Source organism: Carcharhinus amblyrhynchos, chromosome 28 (assembly GCF_965287045.1).
Source record: "Carcharhinus amblyrhynchos chromosome 28, sCarAmb.v2.hapA, whole genome shotgun sequence".
Classification (NCBI taxonomy): Eukaryota; Metazoa; Chordata; class Chondrichthyes; order Carcharhiniformes; family Carcharhinidae; genus Carcharhinus; species Carcharhinus amblyrhynchos.
In genome coordinates, this window is record NC_137351.1 from 17301579 (window position 1) to 17321999 (window position 20421).

General features: G+C 44.6%; 1 protein-coding gene across 1 annotated transcript in view; it reads left to right on the top strand.

The window, feature by feature from the left end:
* Nucleotides 1-2969: 2969 nt before the first annotated feature.
* mtfmt (mitochondrial methionyl-tRNA formyltransferase) overlaps nucleotides 2970-20421 on the top strand; it is a 33636-nt gene continuing 16184 nt past the window's right edge. The window contains exons 1-7 of the mRNA XM_080214414.1: nucleotides 2970-3249; nucleotides 6546-6758; nucleotides 9621-9743; nucleotides 10682-10784; nucleotides 13539-13614; nucleotides 15101-15192; nucleotides 15975-16056. Coding sequence (XP_080070540.1) covers nucleotides 3035-3249; nucleotides 6546-6758; nucleotides 9621-9743; nucleotides 10682-10784; nucleotides 13539-13614; nucleotides 15101-15192; nucleotides 15975-16056 — 904 coding nt within the window. The 5' untranslated portion in view covers nucleotides 2970-3034. The remainder of the gene's footprint in view (nucleotides 3250-6545; nucleotides 6759-9620; nucleotides 9744-10681; nucleotides 10785-13538; nucleotides 13615-15100; nucleotides 15193-15974; nucleotides 16057-20421) is intronic.

The following is a 20421-nucleotide window of genomic DNA, read 5'->3' on the forward strand; positions in this document are numbered from 1 at the left end:
GCATGCGCAGTTCAGAGCTCCGATCGCTTCGGGTGCACAAAGCGTGATTCAGACCCACGATTTCTTTTCAGGCTGAGTGCGTAACTGGGTGCCTGAAAGCAGATTTCCAAGTCGGATCTGGAATAAAAATGGTAAAACCAGGCCCTCTGTGTGAAAAAATTGCCCCTCTTTTGTATCTCTCCCCTTGCACCTTAAACCTATGCCCTCTAGTTTTAGACTCCCCTACCTTTGGGAAAAGATACTGACTATCTACCTTATCCAAGCCCTTCATTATTTTACAAACTTCTATAAGATCACCCTTCAGTCTCCTGTGCTCCAGAGAAAAAAGTCCCAGTATATCCAGCCTCTCCTTATAACTCAATCCATCAAGTCCCGGTAGCATCCTAGTAAAGCTTTTCTGGCTCTTTTTAGTTCAATAATATCTTTTCTATAATAAAGTGACCAGAACTGCACACAGTATTGCAAGTGTGGCCTTACCAATGTGCCAACTCCTGTATTCAGTGTTCTGACTTCTTAAATAAGTTGGTGAAACATGATTTCATTTTCATAAAACTATGTTGACTCTGCCTGATTAACCTGAGTTTAACCCAGTTCTCGCTATAACTCCTTTAATGATAGCTTCTAGCATCCAGTCTGGGAAAGGATGTGTGGATTGTTTGGGTCATGTTGAGATCAAAAAGGAGGAGGTATTGGGGTTCTTGAGAAACATTAAGGTAGACAAGTCCCCAGGGCCTGATGGGATGTACTCCAGAATACTGAGAGAGGCAAAGGAGGAAATTGCTGGGGCCTTGAGAGAAATCTTTGTACTCTCACTGGCTACTGAGTCTCACCTGACAAAGGGTCAAACCCCGAAAGCTTGTGGGTTTACTATCAAATAAACTTGTTGGACTTTAACCTGGTGTGGTGAGACTTCTTACTCGGTCAAAGAAGACAGAGGTAGCAGTGGATGGGTGGATTTCTGAATGGAGGGCTGTGACAAATGGTGTTCCTCAGGGATCAGTGCTGGTACTTTTGCTGTTTGTAATAAATACAAATGATTTGGAGGAAAATGTAACTGGTTTGATTAGTAAGTTTGTGGATGACACAAAGGTTGGTGGATTTGCAGATAGTGATGCGGACCATCAGAGGATACAGTAGGATACAGATCAGTTGGAGACTTGGGTGGAGAGATGGCAGACTTTTGTGAGAGATGTGATGCTAGACCTGCCTTCAAATCCCAGTGGAACACTCCCTGTGTGACATTCCAGCCTAGAACATGACCAGACAAGCATGACATACAAAAATCAGGACTTATCTTAGATTCCTGCTCAGCTTGTGGACTTCTGATGGAGAAAATGGTAGGAATGGGCGATGTATAATGGGGAGAAATTATGCAAGTGAAGGGGAAGGTGTAAAGGAGGGAGCTTGGGAGGGGAAGGTATAATAGGGTGTTGGGGTGAGGGGGGAAATGTGTAAGAGAGGGGTTTATGGATTCTATGACTGCCTCCTGGAGGTCAAACAGAGGATGGTCATGGAAGGAGGGAATGGCAAGTAAGATGGGGGCAGAAGGAGCTGGTAGGATGGGAGGCTGAGGGCACAGTAGAAGGGTGACAACGCTGGTTAATGGGGACACAGTGGCAGACCTGGATGCAGGGGGTGATAAGCAGGCAGTTGGGGAAGTCAGTATGGATGGAGGTGGAATTTTCATGAAGGCTGGACACTTGTGAGGGAGAAGGGCTTGGGCTGAAGGGCAATGGTGAGAGGTCAAAGGCAAGGAAGTTTACAGTGATGGTGGAAATGAAGGTCAAGCTGATCATGAACATCTTTATAAAAGTGAAAGGAGCCACATTGGATGGGCGCAGAATGGGAATTCAGTCCATGTGTGACTGGAGATATGGATCAGCTGAGCTGGACAACTGAAACAGAACCAAAGAGGCAGTCCTGGAAATGTGTAGCACAGTCAGAGGAGTGTGATGGATAAAGACTCCGTGTATGTTGGAGAAGACATGGACAAGGCTCTGAAAGACTCTGTTAGAGATGCATTTCTCCCTCTGGATTCACTTGTGATCAAGTTGTCTGGGGAAACACTTGTGTGGCCTGTAAATGAAGCTGAACAACAGCATCACACATTATTGAGTGAAAGTGAATTGTAATGACAGGAAACCTGACTGGAAAGGAACATAGTTTATTTACAGAATGCAAAGGAAAACCACTTTGATGTACATACACTCGTCGCTGCTGGGGGGGGGGTGGTTCTTTCAGGTCAAACGAAGTAAACAAACTCAAATTACATTAGGACAAAGAAAAAGGGGGCAGCTCCCCAAAAGGAGGGGGAATGGCCCGAACAGAAACAAAAAGTACAAAGGAAACTTAAGGCACGTCAAATCAAAATGTGATTATCGGGGTCTATAACGCACCTCAGCCCCTGCAGTGCCCATCGGGCGCAGAAGGCGTCGACTGTGCCCGCGGACACCGCGTGCTCCCTCTCCAGGGACACTCGGCTGCGAACATATCGCCGCTGCCTGGGACAACAGTTCAGCAGGCCCAGCTGTGGGCTTGCTTTATAAAATGCTCAGGTAATGATTTCCAGCTGGGCAGGCTATTACTAATTTCTCTATTTAAATAACATTCTGCTTTTCTATTCTTCCTGTCAAAGTAGACAATCTAACATTTTCTCACATTATACTCCATCTGATCATTTTTGCTCTGTTGCTTAACCGTTCAAGATTCCTTCCTTTGTATCTTCCACACAACTTCCATTCCTATTTAAATTTAGCCATTTTATTAAAATAAAAACAAGCAAGTGATAATGATCTAATAAATTGTCACAGAGGTTTTCCCTTTCACTGAATGAACTATGTTAACTGTTTGATGGTAAAATGATTCTAGTATCACAGTAAATATATTAAAACTGGCCATTCCGCCGGAACCTTTCTCTTTAGCTGCCACGACCTTGCGGAATGATATTGGCAGGGGACCGGAAACAGCAATTGCCTGTACTAAAGATGGCGGCGCCCAGTGGGTGAAGAAGCGGAGCGACCTCTGGGCGCCGGAGATGTGGAGCTCGGTGCCGGGCCTGGCACGGGCCGCGAGCCGGCGCTTTCCCCGAGGCGGGCTGGCGGCGAGCCGCAGCTTCTCGGCGGGAAACGCTGCCGCTCTTTCCGGGGATGAACTGGGCGGCGGCGGGCGGCTCCGGGCCGGGCCTCCCTGGCGGATTCTCTTCTTCGGAACCGATTCGTTTGCGCAGCGGGCGCTGGAGAGACTGTCCAGGTAGCCCGGGTGTGGAGATGCCGGTGTTGGACTGGGGTAAACACGGTGAGAGGTCTCACAACACCCGGTTAAAGCCAAACAGTAGTAAAGGCCGCTAGCTTTTGGAGGGCTGCGCCTTTGTCAGGTGAGTAGGGAGCTCTGATCTCAAACGGGACGTATAAAGACACACAGTTTACAGAATACTGATTAGAATGCCAGTCTTTATAGCTAATCAAGTCTTAAAAGTACAGACAATGTGACTGGAGAGAGCATTAAGCACAGTTTAAAGAGATAAGAACATAAGAACATAAGAAATAGGAGCAGGAGTAGGCCATCTAGCCCTTCGAGCCTGCCCCGCCATTCAATAAGATCATGGCTGATCTGTCGTGGCTCAGTTCCACATTCCCGCCCTCTCCCCATAACCCTTAATCCCCTCGCTTATCAAAAACCTATCAACCCGCTTCTTGAAAATATTTAGCGAGGCAGCCTCCACCACTTCAACGGGCAGAGAATTCCAGAGATTCACCACCCTTTGAGTGAAGAAGTTCCTCCTCAACTCCGTTCTAAACTGCCCCCCCCCCCCCCTTTATCTTGAGGCTGTGCCCCCTAGTCCTACTGTCCTTTCTGAGCGGGAAGAGTCTCTCCACCTCTATCCTATCCATCCCATTCATCATCTTATACGTCTCAATGAGATCTCCCCTCGTTCTTCTAAACTCTAACGAGTACAAGCCTAGTTTATTCAGCCTCTCCTCATAGCTCAACCCCCTCAACTCCGGCATCAGCCTAGTAAACCTCCTCTGCACTCCCTCCAAGGCCAAAATACCCTTGCGTAAGTGCGGCGACCAAAACTGCACACAAAACTGATGTGTGTTGTCTCCAGACAGGACAGTAATGAGATGTTGCAAGTAGTGGGGGTTACAGATAGTGTGACGTGAACCCAAGATCCTGGTTGAGGCTGTCCTCGTGTGCGGAACTTGGCTATTAATCTCCACTCAGTGACTCTGCGCTGTTGTGTGTCATGAAGGCTGCCTTGGAGAACGCTTACCTGAAGATCAGCAGCTGAATGCCCATGAGCGCTGAAGTGTTTGCCAACAGGAAGAGAACAGTCTTGCCTGGTGATTGTTAAGTGGTGTTCATTCATCCATTGTTGTAGAGTCTGCATGGTCTCCCCAATGCACCATGCCTCAGGACATCCTTTCCTGCAGCGTATCGGGTAGACAACGTTGGCTGAGTTGCAAGAGTATGCACCATGTACCTCGTGGATGTTCTCACGTGAGATGATGGCATTCGTGTCGATGATCCGGCATATCTTGCAGAGATTGCTGTGGCAGGGTTGTGTGATGTTGTGGTCACTGTTTTCCTGAAGGCTGGGTAGTTTGCTGCAGACAGTGGTCTGTTTGAGGTTGTGCGGTTGTCTGAAGGCAAGAAGTTCTTCATCCAGACTCTCAGAACAGCCAATGGGACCAAATTCGCACCTCAATATGCCAATATCTTCATGCACAAGCTCGAACAAGATCTCTTCACCACGCAGGACTTTCAATCAATGCTATACACTAGATACATCGATGACATTTTCTTCCTTTGGCCTCATGGTGAACAATCACTGAAACAACTATGTGATGACAACAAGTTGTATCCCACCATCAGAGTCACCATGGACTACTCTCTGGAATCGGTTGCGTTTTTGGACACACGCATCTCCATTAAGGACGGTCACCTCAGCACCTCACTGTACCGCAAGCCCCTGGGTAACCTCAAGATGCTCCACTTCTCCAGCTTCCACCCTGAACACGTTAAAGAAGCCGTCCCCTATGGACAAGTCCTTTGTAGACACAGGATCTGCTCAGATGAGGAGGATCGCAACAGACACCTTTTAGATGCTGAAAGATGCCCTCATAAGAACAGGATATGGCGCTCAACGCGTCGATCGACAGTTCTGACGTGCGACAGCGAAAAACCGCACTGACCTCCCCAGAATACAAACATGGGACACGATGGACAGAGTACTCTTCGTTGTCCGGTACTTCCCTGGAGCGGAGAAGCTATGACATCTTCTCCAGAGTCTTCAACGTGTCATTGAAGACGAACATCTTGCCAAGGCCGTTGCCACGCCCCCACTTCTTGCCTTCAAACAACCGCACAACCTCAAACAGACCATTGTCCGCAGCAAACTATCCACCCTGCAGGAAAACAGTGACTATGACACCACACAACTCTGCCACAGCAACCTCTGCAAGACATGCTGGATCATCGACACGGATGCCATCATTTTCATGTGAGAACACCATCCACCAGGTACACGATACGTATGCTTGCAACTTGGCCAACATTGTCTACCTGATGAGCTGAAGGAAAGGATGTCCCGAGGCACAGTACATCGGGGAGACTATGCAGACGCTATGACAACAGATGAATGAATACCGCTCGACAATCACTAGGCTAAAGTGTTCTATTTCTGCTGGGGGGCATTCAGCCTCTGATCTTCGGGTAAGTGTTCTCTAAGGCGGCCTTCCCGACAAATGACAGCGCAGAGTCGCTGAGCAGAGATTAATAGCCAAGTTCCGCACACGTGAGGACGGCCTCAACTGGAATCTTGGGTTCATGTCACACTATTTGTAACCCCCATGCTTGCCTGGACTTGCAATACCTCATTACTGTTCAATCTGGAGACAATACACATCTCTTTAACCTATGTTTAATGCTATCTCCAGTCACATTGTCTGCACCTTTTTAAGACTTGATTAGCTATAAAGACTCACATTCTAATCAGTATTCTGTAAACTGAGTGCCTTTATATGCCCTGTTTGTGAGCAGAACTCCCCAATCACCTGACAAAGGGGCAGAGTCCCGAAAGCTAGTGGAGTTTGCTACCAAATAAATCCGTTGGACTTTAACCTGATGTTGTGAGCCTTCTTACTGTGTAGCCCAGGGTCAGGGGTCAGGATTCTGACCTCAGGACCTTGATCCTGAGGTCAGGGGTCAGTGTTGAGAAGGCCTGGGGGTCAATGGGCAGAGACTAGGTCAGGCACGAGAATGAGGTAATTTGACCATCTGGAAATGGTCCCAGTTAAAATTGGGAATAATGAGCTGGAAGCTGAATTCACTTCAGGTTTATTTTTAACCAAGTTCTTTCCTGCTTTTCCCATCATTGGATAGTCCATCTACCTGAGTGCAGATCTCTGCTACATCCAATTCCTCTTAATATGTTTGCTATGTAGTGTTGCACTTTTGAATTTTATCTTCCATCCTGAACCTCCTGCGTAGCTGATTTCTTGGCTTTAGATAATTACTGACTCAGTGATTTCTTTCATTTGTAGGTGCTTTGAAACTGGAAAGGAGTTGATAGAACAGCTGGAAGTTGTTACCTTGCCGGTCACTAAATCCGGTGATCTCCCTGTCAGAAAATATGCCAGGATGAATCAAATTCCAGTTCACGATTGGCCTTGCCTTGGACCAGATCAGTTTGATGTTGGAATAATTGTATCGTTTGGGAGTCTACTCAGTAACTCTGTGATTCAGCAGTTCCCATTGTGAGTAACTGTCACTACTAGCGTCACGTGGGAGATTTGAACCAGTGTCACGCGGTGATGGGGAGAGGGGTATGAACCAGTGTCTCGCCGGGGGGTGGGGTATGAACCAGTGTCTCTGGTGGGGGGGAGGGTGTGATGGTGCTGAATTGGGGGAAGGCTAATTACAACAATATTAGGCAGGAACTGAAGAATGTAGTTTTGGGGGCAAATGTTTGAGGGCAAATCAACATCTGGCATGTGGGAGGCTGTTAAGTGTAAGTTGATAGGGATTCAGGACCAACACATTCCTGTAAAGATGAACGATAAGTATGGCAAGTTTCAGGAACCTTGGATAACAAGAGATATCGTGAGCCTAGTTAAAGAGAAAAAGGAAGCATTTGTCAACGCTAAGAGGCTGGGAACACATGAAGCAAGTGTGGAATACAAGGAAAGTAGAAAGAAACTTAAGCAAGGAGTAAGAAGGGCTAAAAGGGGTCATGGAAAAAGCATTGGCCAGCAGGATTAAGGAAAATCCCAAGGCTTTTTATACATATAAAGAGCAAGAGGGTAGCCAGGGAGAGGATTGGCCCACCCGAGTACAAGGAAGGGAATCTATGTCTGGAGCCAGAGGAAATGGGTGAGATTCAAATGAGTACTTTGCGTCAGAATTCACCAAAGAGAAGGACTTGGTAGATGATGAGTCTGGGAAAGGATGTGTAGATAGTTTGGGTCATGTTGAGATCAAAAAGGAGATATTGGGGTTCTTGAGAAACATTTAAGGTAGACAAGTCCCCAGGGCCTGATGGGATATAACCCAGAATACTGAGAGAGGCAAGGGAGGAAATTGCTGGGGCCTTGAGAGAAATTTTTGTATTCTCGCTGGCTAAAGGGGAGGTCCCAGAGGATTGGAGAATAGTCAATTCTTTGTTTAAGAAGGGTAACAAGGATAACCCAGGTAATTACAGGCCGGTGAGCCTTACATCAGTGGTAGGGAAGTTATTGGAGAGGATTTTTTGAGACTGGATTTTCTCCCACTTGGAAATGCAACATGGTTTTGTGAAGGAGAGGTCATGTCTCACTAACTTGATTTGAGTTTTTTTTTGAGGAAGTGACAAAGGTGATTGATGAGGATGTTGCCTACATGGACTTCAGTAAGGCCTTTGACAAGGTCCTTCATGGCAGACTGGTACAGAAGGTGAAGTTGTATGGGAGCAGAGATGAGCTGGCAAGGTGGATACAAAACTGGCTCGGTCAAAGAAATGATGTGGGTATGCCGGCGTTGGACTGGCGTAAACACAGTAAAAAGTCTGACAACACCAGGTTTTAGTCCAACCTATTTATTTGATAATATTCTCACTAGCTTTCGAGGGGACAGCCTCTTCGTCAGGTGAATGGAGAGTTCTGGCCTCAGACAGAGCATATAAAGCACAGACAGTTTAGAGATTACTGATTAATCAGTAATCTCTAAACTGTCTGTGCTTTATATGCTCTGTCTGAGGCCAGAACTCTCCATTCACCTGACGAAGAGGCTGTCCCCTCGAAAGCTAGTGAGAATATTATCAAATAAATAGGTTGGACTAAAACCTGGTGTTGTCAGACTTTTTACTCGGTCAAAGAAGACAGAGGGTAGCAACGGAAGGGTACATTTCTGAATGGTGGGCTGTGACAAGTGGCATTCCTCAGGGATCAGTGCTGGGATCTTTGCTGTTTGTAATATATATAAATGATTTGGAGAAAGATGTAACTGGTTTGGTTATTAAGCTTGCGGATAACACAAAGGTTGTATATTAAGTTTGCGGACGGTACAAGGGTTGGAATGCACTGAATTTGTGTTTATATCTCCTCTGCTTGTCCTCTTCCCATAAGCAAGCATTTTCTGACATTAACCCTTCCTCTTTCTGGTGCTTTTGTCCTCTCCGAGTTTTCTCAATAATTGAAAATGTGAAGTATCACTTTCCCGCAAACTGTTGACAATCTCCTGGGGGGAAAAAAAGCAGCAAAATGATTTTGTTTTTCCCCATGGAACTTCAGGCAAAAGAATCAACTCCAAAAGTTAGAAAGTGTGCAGCTTTGGAGAAATCTTCCCAATCTTTATTGTCTTGAAACGTGCTAGCCTCAATGACTGGAATCGGCTCAGTGTCATGTGAGAGTTTGTAACCGAATTGGAGTTTTTTTTTCCAAAGCTATGCAAAGACCTGCATCACACCCAAATGAAAAGACGTCACTGAGTTCTCCGCTGTTAAGCTTGGTCCTACCTTTTTTTTTAATTCACTCGTGGGACTTGGGCAGTATTTACTGCCTGTCCCAAGTTGCATGAGGGCAGTTGAATGTCAACCACATTGTTGTGGCTCTAGAGTCACATGTAGACCAGACCAGGTAAGGACAGCAGATTCCCACCTCTCGAGGACATTAGTGAACCAGATGGGGTTTTTCTGACAATCAACAATGATTTCATGGTCATCAGTAGATTCTTAATTCCAGATATTTTGTCGAATTCAAATTTCACCAAATGCCATGGCGGGATTCAAACCCGGGTCCCCCAGAACACTAGCTTTTATTTTCTCTTGCTACCCCACCCTCTCTTGTGCTCTCTTTCCCTTTTTTTTTTGACTTAGTTCAGTGTCTCCAATCCACCATCAACTCCACCTCCAACCTTGAACATTTGTTGGGAAACACCCTGAATCAAATAGGATTGATTTCACCATGAGCCAGTAACCTTCTGGCTCTGTCCACTGCTCACTTTGTCTCCTTCCCCTCCTACCCCCTCCCCAGCTGCTATAGCAATTTTTTCACTGTCCTTTTTAATATTGATTTTTCAAAGATGTACGTAAATCTGTATCCAACATCTGTTTTTTTTTAATCTGTCTTTCTCCTTGCCTCTAGTGGAATATTGAACCTACATCCCAGCCTCCTTCCCAGGTGGAGAGGCGCCGCTCCAATTTTTCACACGCTAATTCATGGTGATCAGGTGACTGGGGTGACGATTATGCAGATTCGACCAACAAGGTATCCTGGCTGTTCAGACTGTCAAAACAGCAGATAGTAATGTAATATCACAGAATATACAGATTCTGTGTAATCTTTTGACATTGATTGCATTTGATCTACAAGGGAGTCAAAGGGATACAGAAAGGAAAGTGGGTTTAAAGCTGCAATCAGATAAGCCTTGATCTTACTGGATGGCAGAGCAGGCTCGAAAGGCCTAGTCCAGCTCCTTTTTTTTTTATGTTTAATGTCCCTCTGCTGCAGTCAGTCTGACCATCACTGTGTTACTATATGTCCTTTCTGTAACCACTATGAAACGAAGATATATTCTCCATACCCTTCACACTCTGCTGTGGCCGAACTCCCTACGTGTTTCAACAATGATCCATCTGTTTTAATGTCACTCTTTGCCACATTTTCAGAAGATGATGTTCTTTGGTACCTTCATCTCATCTCGGCCGGGGGAAGCCTAAAAGCTAAACCACGTTGTGCTTATTGAGTTTCATGGGTCCTTGTTGAAAGGCACTTAGTGATTGAGTGAGGTGGTACATCAGGGGTGCCAGTCTCTGGCATTGCTGCTGACTGTCTCCTCCACACCTCTACTTTGCATACTTATCTGACCATGACTCACCTGTGGCCTGGATCCCTGGGTCACCCTGAGTCTCGGGTGGATATCGTCCTGATAGTAACCTCTGCTCCCTGGCACCAAGATTTCAAAGCTACTGGCCTCTTGGGAGGGGGTGTGTGTCAGCCTCTGGGATCCTTGGTTAGCCGGTCCGGTTAAGTATCTGAGTGGCACTTAGCTTGGCCGGCAGACATCCATCGCCTCCATTAGATATCACCCATGGTTTTTAAAGTTCTCGTGCATGAATGCTGGAAGTTGAACAGAGGCATTAATGTCAATGAGATTGCGTTGAATGCGTCAGTGTGTGGGTGACTTTGATATTTTGTATCTGTAGGTTTGATGTTGGCCCCATTATAAAGCAGCAAGAATGTGCTGTTCCCCCAAGATGTACAGCAGATGAATTGGGAGCAATGTTGACAGAAATGGGAGCTGAAATGGTAAAATAACTTCACTGCATTTTGGAAAGTTAGATATGATATTGCTAAATTCCAGCAGCTAAAGGAAATCTGAACATTAGAGTAACATGTCCTGAATAATCTTTTCTAGAAAGTTAAACTGACTGGCATGGAGTTGCTGTGCCAGCCTAATCTGTAAACCCTTTTGAAACAAATATGTAACTCCAGTCTTCTGGCTCCACCCCTGAGTCTAAGAAAATTGGGACGTTATGCCAATGTCGCTGCAATTTCCACCCTGGCTTCCTTCAGTGTCCATGGATCTTCTCATCCAGTCCTGGTGCCTTTATTAACTTTAGGCACAGGCAGCCTATCCGATAACTTCCCCTTCTTGATTTTAAACCCTTGTAGTGTCTAAACTACCTCCTTTTTCATTATGATCTATACAGTATCCTCTTTCTTGGTAAAGACAGATTCATCCAATGCCTCATTATGTAACTCCTCTTTTGGGCTCCCATTGATATTGTGATCTCCTGTTACTATTTAAATGATTGTAGAAGAACTTTTCTTTGCCAGTCTCGTTTCATGCTTCCCCTTTGCTCCTGTGATTTTTTTTTCCACTTTCCTTCTGAACCTCCTTTGTTTAGCCGTATTCTCTGTACTTCATCCACCTGACATCTATCTAACCCCCTCTTATTTCTTCATCTCAGTTCTAGTCTCTTTTGCCATCCAGGTAGCTCTGGCTGTGTTTGCCTGTTGAAGTGAATATTCCTTCATTGTCCACACAGGCAGTCTATTCATTAGTTTTTTTGCCATCCTTTGATTCCAATTTATCTGGGTCAGATCTGCTTTTAACCCAATTGAAGGTGGCTTTGCTTCTGTTATTTACTTTTACTTTGGATTGTTCTTTGTCCATTTCTATAATCACCTTGAACCTTCTGATATAAGGACGACTGACCCTAAAATACTCTCCCGTTGCCAAGAGTGGAGAATAAACTCCTCACCCAGAGTGCAATGTATGTCACCCAGTGGCTCGGCAGCATCGCCACTGACCGATCTGGTTGGGTCCTAAAGCACGTAGCAGCTGGACAGGGTGCGAGGCAGTTGGTGAAGGGAAAACCATACGTAACCTCATCCTCACTAAACAAAGTCCAGAGATGTGCGGGTTAGGTTGATTGGACATGCTAAATTAACCATTAGGGTCCCGGGATGTGATAGGTTAGAGGGATTAGCAGGAATAAGGCATGAGTGGGATTGTTGTCAGTGCAGACTCAATGGGCCGAATGGCCGCCTCCTGCACTACGTGGGTTCTACGATTCTAACCAGTCTGCTGTTGATCTGTTTGTCCGTGGCAGTATCGGTAGGAGTGACCGCCACACAGTCCTTGTGGAGACACAACCTACCTTCACATTAAGGATATTCTCCATTGTGTTGTGTGGCACTGTCACTGTGCTAAATGGGACAGACTTCAAACAGATCCAGCAACTCAAGACTGGGCATCCATAGGGTGCTGTGGGCCATCAACAGCAGCAGAATTGCTCTTGCCTACAATCTGTAACCTCATGGCCTGATGTATCCCCCACTCTACCCCCACCAGGCCAGGGAATCAACCCTGGTTCAATGGAGAGTGCAGGAGAATGTGCCAGGAGCAATAGCAGGCACACCTAAAAATGAGGTGTCAATCTGATGAAGTTACAAAACAGGACTGCTTGCATGTCACATAGTGTAAGCAGCAATGATAGACAGAGCTAAACAATTCCACAACCAACAGATCAGCTGTAAGCTCTGCAGTCTTGCCACATCCAGCCATGAATGGTGGTGGACAATTAAACAACTCACTGGAGAAAGAGGCTCCACAACTATCCCCATCCTCAATGGTGGAAGAGGCCAGCATGTTAGTGCAACATAAAATGAGATTAGAATAGATGGTGTTTGATGACTGGCGCATACATGATGGGCTGAAGGGCCTCCTTCTGTGCTGTGACTCTATAAGGCTAAAGCATTCAGTCATCTTCAGCCAAAAGTGCTGAGTGGATGATCCAACTCAGCTTCTTCTGGAGATCCCCTTCATCACAGATGTCAGTCTTCAGCCAATTCGATTCGTTCCATGTGATACCAAGAAACGATTGAAGACATTAGGTATTGCAAAAACTGTGGGCCCTGACAATATTTCATAGCCAGTCCTGTCTGCCTTTGAGCCAGCCCTCTGTTATAGCAGCATCATATTACTATATGTCAACCTGTGATCGTAACTCACTAATCTCATTTACTATATACCAGACTTAGTCTCTCCTTATATGACAGACTGCCGTCCCAGGAATCAGCCTGGTAAACCTCCGCTGTACTCCCTCTATACATAGTGAGCAGCTGGGGTCTGAGCACCGATCTCTGCGGAAGCAAAATAGTCACTGCCAGTCAGAAAGAGAACCATTTATACCAGCTCTTTGCTTCCTCTCTGCTAACCAGCTTTCTATCCATCTCGAGACATTACCTGCAACCCCACGTGTTTTAACTTTACTTAGTAGTCAGTTATGTGAGACCGTGTCGAAAGCCTTTTGAAAGTCTAAATAAACGGCATCCACTGGTTCTCCTTGGTCAACTACTAATTACATCTTCAAAAAATTCCAATAGATTTCCCTTTTGTAAATCCATGCTGACTTTGTCTGATTATAACACTGCCTGAGTGCTAGTACAGTGCTATTGATTTTATAATCTCGCTCTGTTGAATCTCAAACCAAAGGCCTATTGAGAAACAGATTTTTCTCCAAATCTAAAGTCATTTGAATTTATTTGTTTTAGCTTCTTTCAACTTTGAAAAATCTGCCAGAATGTATCAAGAACAAAAGGGAGCAACCCAAGCACGGGATCACGTTTGGTGAGTAATGGCGAATTTACAACACAGGAGTAGGCCACTCAGCCCAACTGGCCTGTACTAGCATTTATTCTTCTTGGGAACTTCCTCCCACTTCTCTTCATCTGACTCCACCAGCAAAGCTTTCTATTCCTTTCTTGCTTGTGCAGATTCTTCTTAAAAGCATCAGTGCTATTTGCCTCTGTGGTGGTAAATTCAATATTCTCATCATACTTAGTTTGAGAATTTCTCCTGGATTTCTTGGTTCTATTACAACGAGGTTAAGAAGGGTGTAAGGACTTTTTCCTACTCCTCAGTTTATCGTAACAAGCTTTTAAAGTTTAAAGGGTGAATGTGCCAATATAATATATGCACTTAACTGTTTACATGCTGATTGCAAATAACTCAGCTAGGATTCCTTTTACTTAAACAAGTAAAGGGGCTAGTTCATATTCAAAATATGTATGCAGACACAAAAATACAAGTCGTGCAGTAAGGGAGGTTAACTTTTGGCCATATTAAGATAAAGCAAAGATATCCAGAGTTCACTAAGTTCGCTCTTGCTTGAGTCTCGAGCAGTTTTCAGGTCCTTATTTTCTCCTAGAAATGCTGTTGTGGAATTTGTTGGGGTGGGGGGGATATGTTTAGATTTTCTTTTCCTTCCTTTTTAATATTCATAAAACTAGAGTTCAACTTAGTTGAGAGAAACAAAGGCAAGCAATCTTTTTGCTGCCTTCAGATGTTCCTCCTCTGCTCCAAAGAAAGCAGGTTTATAATAAAAGACACTTCAGAGCTCTGAAGCTGATCGTGTGACCTCTCCATGACAATTGGGTATTTCTACAGAATGTAATTCAAGTCTGGTCGGACATTGGCTATTGTGTTATGGTCAAAGTGATTAATGACTGAGCCATCACTTCAGAATGAGTCATTCTCCTATGTAATAAGATAGAAGGACATATCAACACCAAGGTTGCCATTGTCTCTGCAAACTTGCCATCGCTGTGGAATTGCACGTGGTTAGCATAGCGGTGCAAATATCATTTTAAATTCCAGTCCATCCTTGAAGTAATCATTGACATCAGGTGTAAAATTCCTTGAGAGTTCCCAGTCCTATTCATAATTCACGTTGGGAACCTCCAGAAAGTTCACCAATTTGCAGTTGCAGATATGTCAGGTGACCTCTAGTGGTTATCTTAAGTCAGTGTACTTATTATAAACTAAAACTCCCTCTTCCAAAAAGTTCCAAAATAAATTCAGCAGATGAAGTGTTAATATTTGACATCAGACAGCTCCGTAGCAGTGCTATTTTATGTGGTCCCAGTGGAAACAGTTTCTCTACCTTATGTCTGTGTATCGATTTCTTCATAATTTTCTGAAATATAACTAGAATTGTACTTGAATTTGAGTTATTAAACCAGCTCCTTCAGATATTTCCAGAAAGAGGTAGAGAAATCTTGAGTAGGATATTTCTGCAGAAGTATTTTTAATTATGAAATATTTGTGTTTGCAGCTCCTAAAATTTCTGTTGCTACGAGTTGGGTGAATTGGGAGAAACAGACGTTGGAGGAGATTGATCAGTTAAACCGAGCAATAGGATCAAGGGTAAGTGCACAGAGGAATTAGAGAAAGCATCTGAATCTCATTTCAGATGTTGAGGTTAGCTAATGAAAAAAATCCAAAACAAAGTAAGATATTTTGATGACTGCTGTGATTTAATTTTATTTAGTGTAGAGGGGAAAGGTAGTTTAATTATCTTTGTTTCAAAGAGATGTTGACAATTTCTTATTTGCTACACTAACTCTGTTCTACCCTTGCTACCCCAAGCCTGGCCCCACCTTGGTGGAATCTGTTACAGCACACTATAATTTTACATCCTGTCAGTGCTAGTTGTAAGAGCCTGTTTGATTCTGCTCCACTATTCAATAAGATCCTCAGCTTCATTCTCCTGTCTCTGCCCATCATCATTAACTCTCTTGGTCAAAAATCTGAGTTGGCCTTGCACATGTTCAGTGATCTGGCCTCCGTTGCCCTTTCTGTGCCTTCCTGACACAAGTTCATCATTTTGATGCACTTTTGGAGCCAATGGATTCTAGCTGATTGTGAAAATCACTTTGTAATGTTCCCGTACCCCAGTGAGGAAAGGAGCAGGTCTAGTTGGACCAATGAGCGTCGTGGGCTTGGAGGGCCGAAGGGCCTGTTTCCTGTGCTGTACTGTTCTTTGTTATGGAAGCTGAGAGTTGGTTCACTTTGCCAGAAGTCTAGGAACATGGAATGGAGAAAGGAAAATATTATGGCAGGAAGGAAAAATAAGATGAGTTTTAACTAGTGGATAAAAACCATTCTGGTGAATGATGTGGTAATCTTCACTCCAAATATCATTGTAGATTCCCTTGCGAACACTATGGATGGGCAAAACTGTGAAGCTATTGGAGTTAGTGGACCCACAGAAAGTCCCTGTTTCTTTGGGTAGGTTATTTGAAATGGTTATTTTAAACATAGTATTTTTGTTTTGAGGAAGTTTGCTGGCACTGATGAATAGCTTGGATCCCCTACCATTCCCCACTGAAACTTTGGGTAGTTAGTCACCCTTGAGGGAGTCCACTATGGCTCTCTGGATAGCACTTCCATCTCCAAGTCAGATTGCAGCTCCCATTTCCCTGTCAACATACCATAGGGACCATTGTCTCTTTGACATGCTGCTCCACCCCTCCATCACCCCCAACACTGCACCCCTCCCACGGCACCGTCCCTACCATTACAGGAAGTGTAGCATCTGCCCCTTTTAACTCCTCTATCCTCACTGTCCAAGGCCTCAAGCCCTCCTTTCAGATGAAGCAGTGATTTACTTGTATTTTCTTCAATTTAGTTGATGATTCTTGCTGCTCACCATGTAGTCTCTTCTAGATTGAGGAGACTAAATACTGACAGGTGACTGCTTTGTGAAACTCCTTCACTCATTCCACAAACAAGACCTCAATCTTTTGCCGTTTCAATTCATCATCTTGCTTTCATGCTCACATTTTCTGCCTTCGCCTTGTTGTCTGGTGAAGTCCAAACCGGAGAAACCCACTCTTTGCATTGGCTTTTCTCGTTCCATTTTTCCCAGTGTTTCCCCTTCAGGTGTTGTTGTCACAGTGAACCCTAGTTTAATGTCCTCAGAAGAATGGCACTGAGGGCTTCCAGTCAGAATAAAACTTTATCTCTTCATTAAAGCACAAGTGCTGATGATGGTGGCCTGCTGGTTATGGCTGTGCTGTAGGTGAAATGTCATTTATATAATTGGGAAGCTTGGTTGCACAAAGTTTGAGTATTGCTGAAAAAAAGAGACATGCTGTTGAATCTTTTCATCATGAACTAATCAGGGCAGCAGTGCAAGGTAAACCAACAGTAAAGGGAACTGCAGTTTATGCTGCATGAGAATAGAGTGCTGATTGGTTGGCAAGTGGACTCAGTTAGAGGTTTAGCTGTGGAGCATGCAGCAGGGAACAGTTAATTGCCAAACATTTGTTTCAAATTCAAACCAGGTTATATCTCCGGTCAAGGCATTACCATAGGGGATGAAACAGGGAATTGCTGCCCCCTGCTGTCCCTGCCCCACCACCAGCTTTTGTTTCACTGGGACAGGTGTAATCCGTGACCATGCTCCTGTCTGCAAAGGATAAGGCCCTATGTGTGAATGTATGTAGCTTCTAGTACAAGTGAGCCAGACTGGGAGTCTGACTGATGCTCTTAACTTGCTTTTCAGTGCAATTCTTAATACAATTAGGATTGCTTAGCAAGTGTTGTTTAATCATGAAATCACATCCGATGTTGGACACCTTCAGGTCAGTCTTACCAAAACAACTCTAAGTGCTAAACAAGGGTGACAATGGGAGAGAATTGCGCCCAATTTTTGGGTGAGCTCCCAGATGCAATCGTATAGCACTTAATACAAAAAAGAGGTAAAATGTGATTCTTGCCTTCAGTGGGATTGGGTGGAGCCTTTTCAGGCTGGGAAGCCGGCTGCTGAGTTCTGTTAGTCATTTGCCTGTTCTAAACAGCCGAGAGCACGGGATCAGGAGTGAAGTAGCTAGATGGTAAATGTGATTGACGCACGCTTGGAGGGCTGAAGAGCCTGTTCCTGTTCTGTTCTCTGACAGCACCTACTGTTTCATGTGAATCGAATCAATGATCTTTTTCTGTCTTGGCCAAGTTTTAAGATCTGACATTCTGGAGAGTTTTTTTTCTTTCTTGCAGAGCTTTGGAGATATGTATTATTTTTGTTTTTAGTGGGGTAGTTGGATGTATTTGTGCATTTTAAACCTTAAGTTAATTTCTGCATCATTTGCTGTGAGTCTTGGAATAAAACTGACTCATTACTTGTTACAGACCTCCCAGGCTTATTTGTTTACGCTGAGCTACACACGATTAGGTGTATATCTTGAAATGGCAATATTCCTACTTTTTAAACTCTGTTGTAACCAACCCGAGTGGCTCGAAAAGAGGAGTCAATTCATCTCTCCTCACCTGGTACAAATGGCTGCTGAACAAGTCAGGAAACTGGTGGATTTACAACAACTCAGGATGTATTTCCAAGAGGATTAAGGACTGATGGTGCAAAGTGAAAGACTGGGACACTTAAAGCTAGGTTGATCACCAAGACAGGTGAAGTCTTTCTGAATCCTCAAGGGCTATCTATAGACCAAGGTCAAGTGGACAAAAGTCTCTTTGCTCACAGGATGTGTATTGGAGACAGAGTCAGCATGGATTTATGAAGGGGAAATCACGCTTGACAAATCTGGTGGAATTCTTTTGAAGACGTAACTAGTAGAGTTGACAAGGGGGAACCAGTCGATGTGGTATATTTGAACTTTCAGAAAGCATTTGATAAAGCCCCGCATGAGATTATCGCGCAAGATTAAAGCGCTTGAGATTGGGGGCAGTGTACTCAGATGGATAGAAAACTGGTTGGCAGTGAGGAAACAAACAAAGTAGGAATTAATGGATGTTTTTCAAATTGGCAGGCAGTAACAAGTGGGGTCTCACAGGGATTGGTGCTGGAACCCCAGCTATTCACAATATATTAATGATTTGGATGAGTGAACAAAATGTAACATCTCAAAGTTTTCAGATAATACCAAGTTGGATGGAAGGGTGAACTGTGATGAGGATGCAGAGATCCTTCAGAATGATCTGGACAGGTTGGGTGAGTGGGCAAATCAGTGGCAGATGCAGTTTAATTTTGATAAGTGTGAGGTTATTCACTTTGGAAGCAAAAACAAGAAGGCAGATTACTACCTGAATGGCTGTAAATTGGGAGAGGGGAGTGTGCAGCGGGACCTGGGTGTCCTTGTGCACCAGTCACTGAAGGTAAGCATGCAGGTGGTAAAGATGGCAAATGGCATGTTGGCTTTCATTGCGAGAGGTTTCGAGTGCAGGAGCAGCGATGTGTTGTTGCAGTTATACAGGGCCTTGGTGATCGTAATGAATGGCAGAGCAGGTTCGAAGGGCCAAATGGCCACCTCCTGCTCCTATCTTCCATGTTTCTATGATGTGTGGCACAGACTTGGTAAAATGAAAAGAACTTTATTCTGCAGCCATGATGGAAAGACAAGTTGTGAGAGGGACACAAACAGTTTATAAAAAGATATGGATTGGTTAAGTTAGGAAACGTTGGCAAATGGAATATAATGTTGGAAAATGTGAAGTTGTTCATGGTGGAAAGGAGAACAAAAGAACAGAGTATTCCTTAAATGGAGAAAAATTGCAGAAAGCTGCAACACAAAAGGACTTATGCATGAAACACACAAAGCTAGCACACAGGTGCAAAAAGTAACCAGGAAGGCGAATGGAATGTTATCCCTTATTTCAACGGGGTTGGAGTAAAGAAGTAGCAGTGTCTTGCTGCAGCTGGACAAGGTACCGGAGAGACCACATCTGGAGAATTGAGAGAATTTTGGCCCCTTTGTTTAATGAAAGATAAGATATTATTTCATCGGAGGCAGTTCAGAGAAGGTTCACTGGGATGATTCCTGTTATGGAGGGATTATAAGAACATAACATAAGAACATAAGAAATAGGAGCAGGACTAGGCCATCTAGCCCTTCGAGCCTGCCCCGCCATTCAATAAGATCATGGCTGATCTGTCGTGGCTCAGTTCCACATTCCCGCCCTCTCCCCATAACCCTTAATCCTCTCACTTATCAAAAACCCATCAACCCGCGTCTTAAAAATATTTAGCGAGGCAGCCTCCACCACTTCAACGGGCAGAGAATTCCAGAGATTCACCACCCTTTGAGTGAAGAAGTTCCTCCTCAACTCCGTTCTAAACCGCCCCCCCTCTATCTTGAGGCTGTGCCCCCCTAGTCCTACTATCCTCTCTCAGCGGGAAAAGTCTCTCCACCTCTATCCTATCCATCCCATTCATCATCTTATACGTCTCAATGAGATCTCCCCTCATTCTTCTAAACTCTAACGAGTACAAGCCTAGTTTATTCAGCCTCTCCTCATAGCTCAACCCCCTCAACTCCGGCATCAGCCTAGTAAACCTCCTCTGCACTCCCTCCAAGGCCAAAATATCCTTGCGTAAGTACGGCGACCAAAACTGCACACAGTACTCCAGCTGCGGCCTCACCAGTGCCCTATACAGCTGCAGCAAGACCTCCCTACTTTTATATTCAATCCCCCTCGCTATGAAGGCCAGCATCCCATTCGCCTTCCTGACCACCTGCTGCACCTACAGGCTGGGTTTTTGCGACTCATGCACAAGGACCCCGAGGTTCTTCTGCACTGTCGTTTGCTGCAGTTTTTCGCCACGTAAGTAATATTCCTACCAAAGTGGACCACCTCGCA